Here is a 17,927-nt window from a genome sequence, read left to right on the forward strand (position 1 = left end):
ATTATCTATCTGCTAAGAGACTAATATTTAGAGTACATAACAATCAATAATAAAAAGTAGGCAAAGGATTTGAATAAACATTTCTCCAAAGAAGATATATACACATAACCAAAAAACACAGAAAAGCTGCTCAACATTAGTCATTAGAGAAATGCAAATCAAAACTACGATGAGATGCCACTTCACATCAACTAGAATGGCTAAAATAAAAAAGACAAATAATAATAAGTGTTGGGGAGGATGTGGAAAAATCAGGACTCTCATAACACTGGTGATGGTAATTTAAATTGTGCAGATAGTTGGAACATAGGGCTACCATATGATCAAGAAATTCTACCTATAGGTATATACCCAAAGAAGTGAAAATGCATATCCACATTAAAAATTGTTCATGAATATTCATAGCAGCATTATTCGTAACAGCCAAAAAGTGGAAACAATGCAAAAGTTCATCCACTGACAAATGAGCAAGCAAAATGTGATATATTTATACAATGGGATATTATTCATCTATAAAAAAATACTGATACATAATACCAGTATTTATTTCATCCAATGCTGAAAACATGCAAAGTGAAAGAAGCCAGGCACAAAAGGCCACATGTTATATGATTCCATTTACATGAAATGTCAATAATAGGCAAATCCATACAGACGGAAGTTAGATTATTGATTGCCTAAGTCTGGTGGGATTGAGGAGAAAGGGGAGAATCACTAATGAGTTTGCAGTTTCTTTTTAGGTACCAAAATGTTCTACAATTAGATGGTGGTGATGTTTATACAACTCTGTGACTAAATTAAAAACCACTGAATTGTATACTTTTAAAAGATGACTTTTATCAAATGTGAATTATATCTAAATTGAGCTGTTTATAATAACAACAAAAGGCCTGGACTAAAGCTTTGGGAGAAGGGATAAGATATTCCCAAGGGAACATTTTGGAGAAACTTTAGCAGGTAGTCAGCTGGCCCTGGTGATGGATTATTTAAAGGACATGAGGAGAAGTCAAAGGTGACTCCTAGTTTCTGGAGGAGACAGAGTGGAGGAATAGAAAGGAGAATGAGATGAAAGAGATACCAGGCACCATGGTTCTCCACGCCATCATGAGAAGAAACAGAAGATGCCAATGAAAGGGAAGAGGGAAGAGTTTTATTTTGTTCAAGAGTTAACAACTGTAAAGAATCTTAGCCTGGTAGATGCAGGTCTCTCATCCAATGAGCTTGATTGGGAACACAAAAACCCCTAGAAGACTTAGAAGCTAAGTAAGGCTCAGGCATCTGCAAGTAATCCTTGAAAATCTTTAGAATGTGGGCTTTGTGTATTCCTGCCTTCTTGTCGTGCAGATGAGGAAACATCTTTTACAGAACGTTGGGTTACTTTCCAGATGTTATATACAAAAGGAGACTAGAACTGGTCTCCTTACTAAACTGCATTGTCTACTACAATAGCTTCATAGATAAACAATTAGCCTCAGCCCTATTCTTTATTTATTTATTTGAGACGGAGTCTTGCTCTGTCATCCAGGCTGGAGTACGGTGGCGCTATCTCGGCTCACTGCAATCTCTGCATCCTGGGTTCAAGCAATTCTGCCTCAGCCTCCCGAGTAGCTGGGATTACAGGCACCTGCCACCACTCCCAGCTAATTTTTGTATTTTTAGTAGAGACGGCGTTTCACCATGTTGGCCATGCTGTTCTCAAACTCCTGGCCTTATGTGATCTGCCGGCATTGGCCTCCCAAAGCACCAGGATTATAGGTGTGAGCCACCGAGCCCAGCCTGACTCAGCCCTAATCATTTTTTTTTTTTTTGAGAAGTAGTTTTACTCTCATTGCCCAGTTTGCCTAGGCTGGAGTGCAATGGTGCAATCTCGGCTCACTGCAACCTCCACCTCCTGGGTTCAAGTGATTTTCCTGTCTCAGCCTACTGAGTAGCTGGAATTACAGGTATGAGATACCACGCCTAGCTAATTTTTTATTGTTAGTAGAGATGAGGTTTCTCCATGTTGGTCAGGCTGGTCTCGAACTCCTGGCCTCAGGTAATCCTCCCACCTTGGCCTCCCAAAGTTCTGAGATTACGGGCATAAGCCACCATGCCCAGCCATCCCTATTCTTTAGATGTTTGCCAGAACACATCCTAATGCAAGCAGTTATGTGTTTGCCTATGTATTTCTTCTGAGAGACTATGTATCAGAATCCATTGCCCATAAAAACAGTAAATGTTCACAGTGGTTTTCTATGATGTCCCTCAACAGTGTGGCTCCAGCATCTCCAGGTGGCCTCTTTCATGCCTAGTCATGAACATAAAGACTCCCGGGAAGATCAAAGATGGCCATTTAGGAACAGCTCAGGATTGCAGCGAAATCCAGTGAAAGTGCAGAGGGTGAGTGGATGCCACATTTCCAGACGGATTTTTATTGATCACAGACCAGGAGATTCCCAGGAGGAGGAGCCCCACAGGTCGCCAGCACGGCTGTTTTGGCCGGCGCGGCTGCTACGCCAGTGCCTTGGCGTGGCAGTTCTCCATACAAAATACACTGGTCCGGGTGCCCTTTTAGCTGGCAATTGGAGCCCCAGGAAGTCACCCATTCATCTGATTAAAAAGGGGACTGAACAGGGAGCCAGGCCAGGAGATTCCTGGGCAAAAAAAGTGCTACAAATCTCAGCGCCACTGTTTAAGCCAGTGCAGTGAGTCGCTGCATGGGAAATCACAGAGATCCCGGCACCTTTTCAGCAGGTGACTGGAACACCTGGGAGAGAGTTGACAATTCAACTAAAAAAAAAAAAAGAAAAAAAGGGCTCTGAGGCAGGGAACCAGGTGATCAGTCTCGGTTGGTCCCACCCCACAAAAGAACAGTAATCAGAAATTCTGGATTGAGAGTTTCATAGCAAGCACAGCTGAACGCTGGACGGTCCAGCTCTGTGGGGGAGGGGCGTCCGTGATTACCAAGGCAGTCCACCACTATGGAGGTAGTCCACCATTGCTGAGGCAGCTTGCTGTTGCCAAAGCAACCTGCCATTACAGAGAGAGTCCACCAATACAGGGTGGGACACCATTGCCGAGGCAGTTCTAACTACCCCCATACAAACAGGACCGCAGGGAAGTTCACATGGCAGCTGGGTGGAGCCCACAGCAGCTCAGCAAAGCCTCTACAGGCAGACAGTGACTAGGCTGCCTCCTTGCTGGGCAGGGCAGCCTTGAAAAAAAGGCAGCAGCACAACAGAAACTCATAAATAAAGCCCTAACTCCCTGGGACAGAGCACCTAGGAACAAAAAGTAGTTTATGAGTTCTGCTGCAGCAGACCTAAACATGCCTGCCCAGCAACTCTAAATGAACAACAGAGCTCACAGCTCAGCACTTGAGCTCCTATAAAGGACAGACTGTCTCCTCAAGGAGCTCCCTGACCCCCGTATATCCAAAAAGTCACCTCACAAAGGAGAGCTCAGACTGACATTTAGCGGGTGTCCTTCTGGGACAAAGATAGCAGAAGAAGAAACTGGTAGCAACCCTTACTGTTCTGCAGCTGCTGCAGGTGATCCCCAGGCAAGCAGAACCTGGAGTGGACCTCAGCGGTCCTACAGCAGAGGGGCCAGATTGTTAGAAGGAAACTAAGAAACAGAAATAACTTCATCATAAACAAGCAGAACGTCCGCTCAGAGACCCAGTCTGAAAGTCAGCAACTACAAAGATGACAGGTGGATAAATCCACAAAGATGGGAAGAAACCAGAGCAAAAAGGAGGAAAACACCCAAAACCAGAACACCTCTCCTCCTACAAGGTATCACAACTCCTCACCAGCAAGGGAACAAGGCTGGATGGAGAATGAGTGTAATGAAATGACAAAATCAGGCTTCAGAATGTGGGTAATAGGAAACTTCTGTGAGCTAAAAGAACATGTTCTAACCCAATGCAAAGAAACTAAGAACCTTCAAAAAAGATTTGACGAAATGCTAACGAGAATGGACAACTTAGAGAGGAATATAAGTGAATTGACGGAGCTGAAAAACACAACATGAGAACTTCACAAAGCATGCACAAGTTTCAACAGCTGAATTGACCAAGAAGAAGAAAGGATATCAGAGGTCGAAGATCAACTCAATGAAATAAAACGAGAAGGCAAGATTAGAGAAAAAAGGGTAAAGAGGAATGAACAGAGTCTCCAAGAAATGTGGGACTATGTGAAAAGACCTAATCTATGTTTGATAGGTGTACCTGAATGTGATGAAGAGAATGAATCCAAGCTGGAAAATACTCTTCAGGATATTATCCAGGAAAACTTCCCCAACCTAGCAAGGCAGGACAATATTCAAGTCCAGAAAACACAGAGAACACCACAAAGATATTCCTCAAGAAGAACAACCCCAAGGCACATAATCATCAGATTCACCAGGGTTGAAATGAAGGAGAAAATGCTAAGGGCAGCCAGAGAGAAAGGTCGGCTTACCCACAAAGGGAAGCCCATCAGATTCACAGCAGATCTCTCAGCAGAAACCCTACAAGCCAGAAGAGAGTGGGGGCCAATATTCAACATCCTTAAAGAAAAGAACTTTCAACCCAGAATTTCATATCCAGCCAAACTAAGCTTCATAAGTGAAGGAAAAATAAAATCCTTTGTGAACAAGCAAGTACTCAGAGATTTCATTACCACCAGGCCTGCTTTACAAGAGCTCCTGAAAGAGGCTCTACACACAGAAAGGAACAACCAGTACCAGCCACTCCAAAAGCATACCAAATGGAAAAGAACATCAACACAGTGAAAAATCTGCATCAACTAATGGGCAAAACAGCCAGCTAGCATCAAAATGGCAGTATCAAATTTACACATAACAATATTAACCCTAAATGTAAATGGAGTAAATGCCCCAATCAAAAGACACAGACTGGCAAATTGGATAAAAAGCCAAAACTTGGCCAGGCACGGTGGCTCAAGCCTGTAATCCCAGCACTTTGGGCGCCGAGGTGGGTGGATTATGAGGTCAAGAGATCAAGACCATCCTGGTCAACATGGTGAAACACCATCTCTACTAAAAATACAAAAAATTAGCTGGGTGTGGTGGCATGTGCCTGTAATCCCAGCTACTCAGGAGGCTGAGGCAGGAGAATTGCCTGAACTCAGGAGGTGGAGGTTGCGGTGAGCCAAGATTGTGCCATTGCACTCCAGCCTGGGTAACAAGAGTGTAACTCCATGTCAAAAAAAAAAAAAAAAAAAAGCCAAAACTCATCGGTGTGCTGTATCCAGGAAACCCATCTCACATGCAAGGATACACAAAGGCTCAAAATAAAGGGATGGAGGAAGATTTACCAAGCAAATGGAGAGCAAAAAAAAAAAAAAAAGCAGGAGTTGCAATTCTCTTCTCTGATAAAATAGACTTTAAAGCAACAAAGATCAAAAGAGACAAAGAAGGACATTACATAATGGTAAGAGGATCAATGCAACAAGAAGAGCTAATGATCCTAAATATATTGCACCCAATACAGGAGCACCCAGATATATAAGGCAAGTTCTTAACGACTTACAAAGAGACTTAGACTTCCACACAATACTAATGGGAGACTTTAACACCCATTGTCAATATTAGACAGATCAACCAGACAGAAAATTAACAAGGATATCCAGGACTTGAACTCAGACTTCAAACAAGCAAACCTAATAGACATTTACAGAACTCTCCACCCCAAATCCACAGAATATACATTCTTAGCACCACATCACACCTACTCTAAAATTGACCACATAATTGGAAGTAAAGCACTCCTCAGCGAATGCAAAAGAACTGAAATCATAACAGTCTCTCAGACCACAGTGCAATCAAGTTAGAACTCAGAATTCAAAACCTAACTCAGAACCACACAGCTTCGTGGAAACTGAACAACTGGCTCTTGAATGTTGACTGGATAAACAATGAAATGAAGGCAGAAATAAAGATGTTCTTCAAAACCAACGAGAATGAAGACACAACATACCAGAATCTCTGGGACACATTTAAAGCAGTCTCTAGAGGAAAATATATAGCAATAAGTGCCCACTTGAGAAGCAAGGAGAGATCCAAAATTGACATCCTATCGTCAAAATTGAAAGAACTAGAGGAGCAAGATCAAAAAAACTCAAAACCCCAAGAGCTGGTTTTTCAAAAAGATCAACAAAATAGACAGGCCACTAGCCAGATTAATAAAAAAGAAAAGAGAGAATAACCAAAATGAAGCCATAAAAAAAGATAAATGGGATAGACACATAAACTAATAAACCTGGAAGAAATGGATAAATTCCTGGACACTTGCCTCCTCCAAGCCTAAACCAGGAAGAAGTTGAAACCCTGAATAGACCAATAACAAGGTCTGAAATTGAGGCAGCTATTAAGAGCCTACCACACAAAAAAAGCCTACGTCCAGATGGGTTCACAGCTGAATTCTGCCAGACATACAAAGAGGAGCTGGTACCATTCCTTCTGAAACTATTTCAAAAAATCCGAAAAGAGGGAATTCTTCCTAAATCATTTTATGAGACCAACATCATCCTGATACCAAAACCCGGCAGAGACTCAACAAGAAAAGAAAACTACAGGCCAATATCCATGATGAACATAGATGCAAAAATCTTCAATAAAATACTGGCAAGCCAATTGCAACAGCACATCAAAAAGCTTATCCACCATGAACAAGTAGGATTCATCTGGGGATGCAAGGCTGGTTCAACATATGCAAGTCTATAAATGTAATTCACCACATAAACAGAACCAAAGACAAAAACCATATGATTATCTCAGTTGATGCAGAGAAGGAAGGCCTTTCACAAAATTTAACAGCCCTTTATGCTAAAAACCCTCAATAAACTAGGTATTGACAGAACATATCTCAAAATAATAAAAGCTATTGACAAACCAACAGCCAATATCATACCAAATGGGCAAAAACTGGAAGCATTCCCTTTGAAATCTGGCACTAGACAAGAATGCCCTCTCTCACCACTCCTATTCAATATAGTACTGGAAGTTCTAGCCAGAGCAATCAGGCAAGAAAAAGAGGGTATTCAAATAGGAAAGGAGGAAGTCAAATTGTCTCTATTTGCAGATGACATGATTGTATAGCTAGAAGACCTCATCGTCTCAGCCCAAAATCTCCTGAAACTGATAAGCAACTTCAGCAAAGTCTCAGGATACAAAATCAATGTGCAAAAATCACAAGCATTCCTATACACCAATAACAGACTTAAAGAGAGCCAAACCAAGAACAAACTGCCATTCACAATTGCTACAAAGAGAATAAAATACCTAGGAATACAACTAACAAGGAATGTAAAGGACCTCTTCAAGGAGAACTACAAACCACTGCTCAGTGAAATAAGAAGGACACAAACAGATGGAGAAACATTCCACGTTCATGGTTAGGAAGAATCAATATCATGAAAATAGCCATAATGCCCAAAGTAATTTACAGATTCAATGCTATCCCAATCAAGCTACCAATGACTTTCTTCACAGAACTGGAAAAAAACACCTTAAACTTCATATGGAACCAAAAGAGAGCCCACATAGCCAAGTCAATTCTAAGCAAAAAGAACAAAGCAGGAGGCATCACACTACCAGATTTCAAACTATACTACAAGGCTACAGTAATCAAAACAGTGTGGTATGGGTACCAAAACAGAGATATAGACCAATGGAACAGAACAGAGGCAACGGAGTCAACACAACATATCTACAACCATCCAATGTTTGACAAACCTGACAAAAACAAGCAATGGGGAAAGGATACCCTGTTTAATAAATGGTGTTAGGAAAACTGACTAGCCATGTGCAGAAAGCAGAAACTGGACCCTTTCCTGACACCTTACACTAAAATTAACTCCAGATGGATTAAAGACTTAAATAGAAGACCTAACACCATAAAAACCCTAGAAGAAAATCTAGGCAAAACCATTCAGGACATAGGAGTAGGCAAGGACTTCATGACCAAAACACCAAAAGCACTGGCAACAAAAACCAAAATAGACAAATGGGACCTAATCAGACTCCACAGCTTCTGCATCACAAAAGAAACAGTCATTAGAGTGAATCGGCAACCAACAGAATGGGAAAATATTTTTGCAGTTTACCCATCTGACAAAGGGCCGATATCCAGAATTTACAAAGAACTAAAACAGATTTACAAGAAAACAAACAAGCCCATTCAAAAGTAGGCAAAGGATATGAACAGACATTTTACAAAAGAAGACATACATGAGGCCAACAAACATATGAAAAAATGCTCATCATCACTGGTCATTAGAGAAATGCAAATCAAAATGACATTGAGATACCCTCTCACACCAGTTAGAATGGCGATCATTAAAAAATCTAGAGACAGAAGATGGCGCTGTGAGAACAACCCAGGATTGGAGTTCTCGTTGTGTCTGCGGAGAGGTGAGTCTAAGCTGCATTTCCAGACTGATCTTTGTTGCTCACAGAACGGGGAAATTCCCAAGTGAAGAGGAGACGTGGGACGCCAGGCAGATATTCCGCCTGGCGAAGCCGGCAGCCGGGGTGGCGGCGGCCGGCCCTACCCAGCGCTCCCCACAGGGCGCACTTGTCCGGGTGCCCCGTTGAACCGGCAACTGGAGACGTGAGAGGGCTGGACTTGAGACTGAGCTAGACTTGGACAGTGGGCCAGCCCAGGGGATTGCAGGAACAGAGCGTTAGGATTGGCCCAGTGGGACGAACAAAACCGCGATTTCAAACAAGCCCCGTGCAGACGACCCGAGACGCTCTGAGGGGGAGGGGTGGCCACCATTACCGAGGCAACCCGCCCCAACTGAGATACACGCCCATTGCTGACACAGCCAGCCGTTGCCAAGGCAACCCGTCCCTACTGAGATACATGCCCACTGCTGACGCAGCCTGCCGTTGCCGAGGCAACCCGCTACAACAGAGAGACTCCGCCGCAGGGCGTGGCGGAGAACAGCAGAACAGCGGAGCCAGGGTGAGCCTCACAACAGCAGGGCGGAGCCTCGGCAGGCAAACAGTGGCTAGTCTGCATCCTAGCTGGGCAGGACCTCAACGGACATCCAAAAATAAAGCCCAACTCCCTCAACACAGAGCATTTGAGAAAAAAAAAGGGTTTTTTTAATGAGCTCTGTTGCAGCAGAATCAAACATAGCAGCCTAACAGCCCTGAATGAACAACACAGCTCACAGCTCAGCAATTAAACCCCTATAAAGTACAAACTGTCTCCTCAAGCAGCTCCCTGACCCCTCTATATCCAAAAGACTGACATTAGGCAGGCATCATCCTGGGACAAAGATAGCATAAAAAGAAACTGGTAGCATCCCTCGCTGTGCCACAGCTGCTAGAGGTGCACCCCAGACAAGCAGGGTCTGGAGCGGACCTCAGCACTCGTACAGCGAAGGGGCTAGACTGGTAGAAGGAAAACCAAGCAACAGAAATACTTCATCATCAACATTCAGGGTGTCCACTCAGAGACCCAATCGAAAAGTCAGCAACTACGCAGACGACCAGCGGACAAATCCACAAAGATGGGAAGAAACCAGCGCAAAAAGGAGGAAAACACCTGAAACCAGAACACCTCGCCTCCTAGAAAGGACCAAAACTCCTCACCAGCAAGGGAACAAAGCTGGACGGAGAATGACTGTGACGAAATGATGGAATTAGACTTCAGAAGATGGATAATGAGAAACTTTGGTGAGCTAAAAGATCATGTATTAAATCAATGCAAAGAAACTAAGAACCTTGAGAAAAGATTTGAAAAAAGATTTGAGGAAATGATAACAAGAATGGATAACTTAGAGAGGAATATGAATGAATTAAAAGAGCTGAGAAACACAATACGAGAACTTCGCGAAGCATGCACAAGTTTCAATAGCCGAATTGACCAAGCAGAAGAAAGAATATCTGAAGTCGAAGACCAACTCAATGAAATAAAACGAGAAACCAAGATTAGAGAAAAAACCGCAAAAAGGAATGAACAAAGTCTCCAAGAAATGTGGGACTATGTGAAAAGACCTAACCTACGTTTGATAGGTGTACCAGAAGGGGACGAAGAGAATGAATCCAAGCTGGAAAATACTCTTCAGGACATCATCCAGGAAAATTTCCCCCACCTAGCAAGACAGGCCAACACTCAATTGCAGGAAATTCAGAGAACACCACAAAGATATTCCGCAAGAAGAGCAACCCCAAGGCACATAATCGTCAGATTCAATACGGTTGAAATAAAGGAGAGAATACTAAGGGCAGCCAGAGAGAAAGATCGGGTCACCCACAAAGGGAAGCCCATCAGACTCACAGCAGATCTCTCGGCAGAAACACTACAAGCCAGAAGAGAGTGGGGGCCAATATTCAACATTCTTAAAGAAAAGAACTTTCAACCCAGAATTTCATATCCAGCCAAACTGAGCTTCAGAAGTGAAGGAAAAATAAAATCCTTTGCGAACAAGCAAGTACTCAGAGATTTTGTCACCACCAGGCCTGCTTTACAAGAGCTCCTAAAAGAGGCACTACACATAGAAAGGATCAACCAGTACCAGCCATTCCAAAATCACACTGAATGCTAAAGAGCATCAACATAATGAAGAATCTACAACAACTAACAGGCAAAACAGCCACTTAGCATCAAAATGGCAGTATCAAATTCACACATAACAATATTAACCCTAAATGTAAATGGACTAAATGCACCAATCGAAAGACACAGACTGGCAAATTGGATAAAAAGCCAAAACCCATCAGTGTGCTGTATCCAGGAAACCCATCTCACATGCAAGGATACACAAAGGCTCAAAATAAAGGGATGGAGGAAGATTTACCAAGCAAATGGAAAGCAAAAAAAAGCAGGAGTTGCAATTCTCATCTCCGATAAAATAGACTTTAAAGCAACAAAGATCAAAAGAGACAAAGAAGGCCATTACATAATGGTAAAAGGATCGATACAACAAGAAGAGCTAACGATCCTAAACATATATGGACCCAATGCAGGAGCACCCAGATACATAAGGCAAGTTCTTAAGGACTTACAAAAGGACTTAGACTCCCACACAATAATAGTGGGAGACTTTAACACTCCACTGTCAATACTAGACAGATCTACCAGACAAAAAATCAACAAGGATATCCAGGGCTTGAACTCAGACCTGGAGCAAGCAAACCTGATAGACATTTACAGAACTCTCCACCCCAAATCCACAGAATACACATTCTTCTCAGCACCACATCACACCTACTCTAAAATTGACCACATAATTGGAAGTAAAGCACTGCTCAACAAATGCAAAACAACTGAAATCATAACAAACAGCCTCTCAGACCATAGTGCAATCAAGTTAGAACTCAGAATTCAGAAACAGACCCAGAACCGCACAGCTTCATGGAAACTGAACAACTGGCTCTTGAATGTTGACTGGGTAAACAACGAAATGAAGGCAGAAATAAAGAAGTTCTTCGAAACCAATGAGAACGAAGACACAACGTGCCAGAACCTCTGGGACACATTTAAAGCAGTCTCTAGAGGAAAGTATATAGCAATAAGTGCCCATATGAGGAGAATGGAGAGATCCAAAATTGACACCCTATCGTCAAAATTGAAAGAGCTAGAGGACCAAGACCAAAAAAACTCAAAACCCAGCAGAAGACAAGAAATAACTAAGATCAGAGCTGAGCTGAAGGAGATTGAGACACGAAAAACCCTTCAAAAAATCAATAAATCCAAGAGCTGGTTTTTTGAAAAGATCAACAAAATAGACAGACCACTAGCCAGATTGATTAAAAAGAAAAGAGAGAACAACCAAATAGATGCAATAAAAAATGATAAAGGGGAAATCACCACAGATTCCACAGAAATTCAAACCATCATCAGAGAATATTACAAACAACTCTATGCGCATAAACTAGTAAACCTGGAAGAAATGGATGAATTCCTGGATTCCTGTGTCCTCCCAAGCCTAAACCAGGAGGAAGCTGAAACTATGAATAGACCAATAACAAGGTCTGAAGTTGAGGCAGCAATTAAGAGCCTACCACACAAAAAAAGCCCAGGTCCAGACGGGTTCACAGCCGAATTCTACCAGACACACAAGGAAGAGCTGGCACCATTTCTTCTAAAACTATTTCAAACAATCCAAAAAGAGGGAATCCTTCCCAAATCATTTTACGAGACCAACATCATCCTGATACCAAAACCCGGCAGAGACCCAACAAGAAAAGAAAACTTCAGGCCAATATCCATGATGAACATAGATGCAAAAATCTTCAATAAAATATTGGCAAGCCGATTGCAACAGCAAATCAAAAAACTTATTCATCATGATCAAGTAGGATTCATCCCGGGGATGCAAGGCTGGTTCAACATACGCAAGTCTATAAATGTAATTCACCACATAAACAGAACCAAAAACAAAAACCACATGATTATCTCAATTGACGCAGAGAAGGCATTTGACAAAATTTAACAGCCCTTTATGCTAAAAACCCTCAATAAACTCGGTATCGATGGAACGTACCTCAAAGTAATAAAAGCTATTTATGACAAACCAACAGCCAATATCATACTGAATGGGCAAAAACTGGAAGCATTCCCTTTGAAATCTGGCACTAGACAAGGATGCCCTCTTTCACCACTCCTATTCAATATAGTACTGGAAGTTCTAGCCAGAGCAATCAGGCAAGAAAAAGAAATAAAGGGTATTCAAATTGGAAAGGTGGAAGCCAAATTGTCTCTATTTGCAGACGACATGATAGTATACCTAGAAGACCCCATCGCCTCAGCCCAAAAACTCCTGAAACTGATAAGCAACTTCAGCAAAGTCTCAGGATATAAAATCAATGTGCAAAAATCACAAGCATTCGTCTACACCAATAACAGACTTAAAGAAAGCCAAATCAAGAGCGAACTGCCATTCGCAATTGCTACAAAAAGAATAAAATACCTTGGAATACAACTCACAAGGAATGTAAGAGACCTCTTCAAGGAGAACTACAAACCACTGCTCAACAAAATCAGAGAGGACACAAACAGATGGAGAAACATTCCGTGTTCATGGTTAGGAAGAATTAATATCATGAAAATGGCTATACTGCCCAAAGTAATTTACAGAATCAACGCTATCCCCATCAAGCTACCATTGACTTTCTTCACAGAACTGGAAAAAATCACCATGAACTTCATATGGAACCAAAAGAGAGCCCGCATAGCCAAGTCAATTCTAAGCAAAAAGAACACAGCGGGGGGCATCACACTACCGGATTTCAAACTATACTACAAGGCTACAGTAATCAAAACAGCATGGTACTGGTACCAAAACAGAGATATAGACAAATGGAACAAAACAGAGGCACTGGAGGCAACACAACATACATACAACTATACAATCTTTGATAAACCTGACAAAAACAAGCAATGGGGAAAGGATTCCATGTTTAACAAATGGTGTTGGGAAAACTGGCTAGCCATGTGCAGAAAGCAGAAACTGGACCCCTTCCTGACACCTTACACTAAAATTAACTCCAGATGGATTGAAGACTTAAACATAAGACCTGGCACCATAAAAACCCTAGAAGAAAATCTAGGCAAAACTATCCAGGACATAGGAGTAGGCAAGGACTTCATGAACAAAACACCAAAAGCATTGGCAACAAAAGCCAAAATAGACAAATGGGACCTAATGAAACTCCACAGCTTCTGCACGGCAAAAGAAACAGTCACTAGAGTGGATCGGCAACCAACAGAATGGGAAAAAATTTTTGCAGTTTACCCATCTGACACAGGGCTGATATCCAGAATTTACAAAGAACTCAAACAGATTTACAGGAAAAAAACAAACAAGCCCGTTCAAAAGTGGGCAAAGGATATGAACAGATACTTTACGAAAGAAGACATATATGAGGCCAAAAATCATATGAAAAAATGCTCATCGTCACTGATCATCAGAGAGATGCAAATCAAAACCACATTGAGATACCATCTCACGCCAGTTAGAATGGAGATCATTAAAAAATCTGGAGAGAACAGATGCTGGAGAGGATGTGGAGAAAAAGGAACACTTTTACACTGTTGGTGGGAGTGTAAATTAGTTCAACCATTGTGGAAGACGGTGTGGCGATTCCTCAAGGCCTTAGAAATAGAAATTCCATTTGACCCAGCAATCCCATTACTGGGTATATATCCAAAAGACTATAAATCGTTCTACTATAAGGACACATGTACACGAATGTTCATTGCAGCACTGTTTACAATAGCAAAGACCTGGAATCAACCCAAATGCCCATTGATAATAGACTGGATTGGAAAAATGTGGCACATATACACCATGGAATATTATGCAGCAATCAGAAATGATGAGTTTGTGTCGTTTGTAGGGACATGGATGAATCTGGAGAACATCATCCTCAGCAAACTGACACAAGAACAGAAAATGAAACACCGCATATTCTCACTCATAGGTGGGTGATGAAAAATGAGAACACATGGACACAGAAAGGGGAGTGCTAAACACTGGGGTCTATTGGGGGCAAAAGGGGAGGGCCAGTGGGAGGGGGAGGTGGGGAGGGATAGCCTGGGGAGAAAAGCCAAATGTGGGTGAAGGGGAGAAGAAAAGAAAGCACACTGCCATGTGTGTACCTACGCAACTGTCTGAGCATGCTCTGCTCATGTACCCCAAAACCTATAATCCAATAAAAAATTAAAAAAAAAAAAAAAATCTAGAGACAACAGATGTTGGAGAGGATGTGGAGAAATAGGAACACTTTTACACTGCTGGTGGGAGTGTAAATTAGTTCAACCATTGTGGAAGACAGTGTGGCGATTCCTCAAGGACCTAGAAATAGAAATTCCATTTGAGCCAGCAATCCCATTACTGGGTATATATCCAAAAGATTTTAAATCATTCTACTATAAGGATACATGCACACGAATGTTCATTGCAGCATAGCTTACAATAGCAAAGACCTGGAACCAACCCAAATGCCCACTGATGATAAACTGGACAGGGAAAATGTGGCACATATACACCATGGAATATTATGCAGCCATCAAAAATGATGAGTTTGTGTTCTTTGTAGGGACATGGATGAAACTGGAAAGCATCATTCTCAGCAAACTGACACAAGAACAGAAAATGAAATGCCACATGTTCTTACTCATAGGCGGGTGTTGAACAATGACAATACATGGACACAGGGAGGGGAGCACTACACACTGGGGTCTGTTGGGGGGAATAGGGGAGGGACAGCAGGGGGTGGGGAGTTGGGGAGAGATAGCATGGGGAGAAATGCCAGATATAGGTGAAGGGGAGGAAGGCAGCAAATCACACTGCCACGTGTGTACCTATGCAACTATCTTGCATGTTCTTCACTTGTACCCCAAAACCTAAAATGCAATAAAAAAGGAAAAAAAAAGACTTCCAATTCACCTGGCCCTATTCATGAGAGGACATTGTACCCAGGTCATTTTGCCAGAAAGCTCAAAGATGACAGGGGAAGAAAGCATTTCAGGTTTGGCCAAGCCTGCAGAGTTGGATAATCTGGGGATTGGGGAAATCTTTCCCCTTTCTGAAACCCAACAACATGATCCCAGGAACATCACCAGGTGTATACTCAGGGTTTCAGTCCTGAATGCCGGAAAATACAAAAATGTAGAGTAACATTAAATGAGTTTTTATCTTTTATTTAACTCCATTTAATAAACCTTGAATGGCTGCTTCCTGTCTTTGATTGTCCTGTCTGCATATTTCCTGCTAAGAGTTTACACAACAGCACTCTTGAACAGGAAGATAAGAAATGTACCTATTTGTTGAATAACATCAAGGGAGAAAATTGCTAACTCATCCATTTTGTTAAGTTGTTCAAAGGGATCAAAATACCAATTAACTTGCTGGCTCAGAAATCTTTGATATCCTCAGATTTACTGGCATTTTTGAAACTCCTGTTCATACTTGCCTAATGGCTTTCTGAATATGAACAAAGAAGTGCCAATCCATTCAGCATTTGACCTGTTTTCTTAAATATTTTTATGTATTCAAAAACTGTTGCTAAAAATACTTGACTAGTCAAATTCATGAGCTAAAATATTTTTTCCTTGTTCCACCTCCAAATTTAAGAGGAAAAAAGAAGCTCAAAGACACTTTTTTAAAAGCTACTTCATTCTTATGTTTAATTTAAAAGTTCTCATTGCAAGGAACTTTTTTGCCTTATCTTTTCCATGGAATTTAGAAGTTTTGGAGACCTGATGAAGCGAGCTATCATATTTAGGACCCAGTCTTTCCCTAGAAAAAGTTGGAAAAAATGACCTTGGGCACATGTTTCAGAATGGAGGTGGAAAAAAAAACCAGAACACTAAAGATGGCTGAAGGAGTGAGGCGGGTTCTACAATGGATTTTGTTTTTTTCTTGATCGGTCTGTCTTTGTCAGGCATACAGCAGATTTCAATATTCTTCTCCAGGCATCCTCAGACAGCAGTGCTTCTCAGAGGTGTTTTCTTGTTATTGCTTTCCTTATTTCTTCACAGAAATTTCTACCTGTACTCACATTCATACATAATCTCTGTGGCAGTTGTTCAGAAAAGAGCAGCATTTCATTCTTAGGCAAAGGCAATTTGTGGGTTAAGAAAGTGTCATGCAATTTATTTCAATAAATACTGATGGAATGCTCTGAACTGAAGAGATTAAAAGCATGGATGCTGAAACCAGACTGCCTGGGTTCACATCCTGGCTCTGCATTGAACAGCATGAGATCATGGGAAAATCACTTACTTTCTTTTCATGCCCCTGTTTTCTCACCTTTATGTTTTGTAAAATAGGGATAATAGTAGAGTCTAGCTTATGGGGTTGTTGTATGGATCAGATGAGATAATACATTTTAGGATAGTGCCCTAAAATGTCCTGTACTCTTAGGATACTTTAGGTGCTATGTAAGTGTTAAGTATTATATTATATCATCCCAGAAACTGGAAGGAGAACTGCTGAGTAGGTGCATTCAAATCCACCAGAATCTGGGCCCATTTATGGAGGGATACTTTCATCCTAACAACAAAATGCCTGGAGAACTTGAGACTTAAGGATTTATAACATATAAATGTACATGAACGTTTAAAATGTGATCAGAAGGAAGCTTAACCTGGCTGCTGAATCACTGCCGTTTAGGTGAAGTACAATAAAAATGCAACATTCAAGCAAGTAAATGGCAGCTGGCAACTAGCCAATTACATGTTTGGAGTGGAGTGGGAAGGAGGATCTTAGGAAACAGGGATGGCCAGAGTAGAGCTACATTTACAATAATGCATTCCCAAAGATGGTGGTCTGACCTTTTCACAAATTCTTCAAAGAGGATGCGGTGGGAATAGCCCTGGCGGCGGATGCTGACTGTCTCCAGAATCCCTGTGGAGCGGAGCTGGGCCAGCACCCTCTCTCGGGAGAACTTCAGGGACTCTCGGTCATCATTGGGTTTAATGCAGCGCACAAAGTGGGGCTGTCCAACCACCATTTTGGAGAGCAGGTCCATCAGAGAATACTACCAGGGGAAAAAAATCCACAAAGAACGAGGTTACCACAACACAGGCCTGCAGAAACCTCTAAAGCAGTTTGAGGCTCACGGACTTTCTTGAAGCAGAACATGAAATCAGCAATAGAAGGTGATAATATAAGTTCTACTTATAGTCAGCTGCAGATTAAAAAACATTCTTTAAACATCACCTAGTGCTAAGCAATATCCCATATGGCAGAAACTTAGCTAAGAACGTGCTCTAGGACAGCCTATATTTCCTTGCCAGAACTAGAATGCCTGTCGCTGGTATTCTAAGATGATGTTCCACAATCTATATCTGTAATTTAAAATGTCCAGCTTTTGAGGAAGGGGCTAATTGCTTCTTCAGCCTAAGAACCACCAGATAGTCTAAACAAATCCTACTGATATGATTGGTAATATGTAGTGGAACAGAAAAGAAAAATACA

The 17,927-nt window shown here is 41.7% G+C and overlaps 1 protein-coding gene across 5 annotated transcripts in view; it reads right to left on the bottom strand.

Annotated features, from left to right (window-relative positions):
- Positions 1-17,927, bottom strand: part of MYO3B (myosin IIIB) — a 503,216-nt gene that overhangs the window by 183,638 nt on the left and 301,651 nt on the right. For all 5 annotated transcript variants that reach the window (XM_035304567.3, XM_035304566.3, XM_035304565.3 and 2 more), the window contains one exon: positions 17,282-17,487. In XM_035304567.3, the coding sequence (XP_035160458.3) occupies positions 17,282-17,487 (206 nt within the window). The remainder of the gene's footprint in view (positions 1-17,281; positions 17,488-17,927) is intronic.

Source organism: Callithrix jacchus, chromosome 6 (genome assembly GCF_049354715.1).
Source record: "Callithrix jacchus isolate 240 chromosome 6, calJac240_pri, whole genome shotgun sequence".
NCBI lineage: Eukaryota > Metazoa > Chordata > Mammalia > Primates > Cebidae > Callithrix > Callithrix jacchus.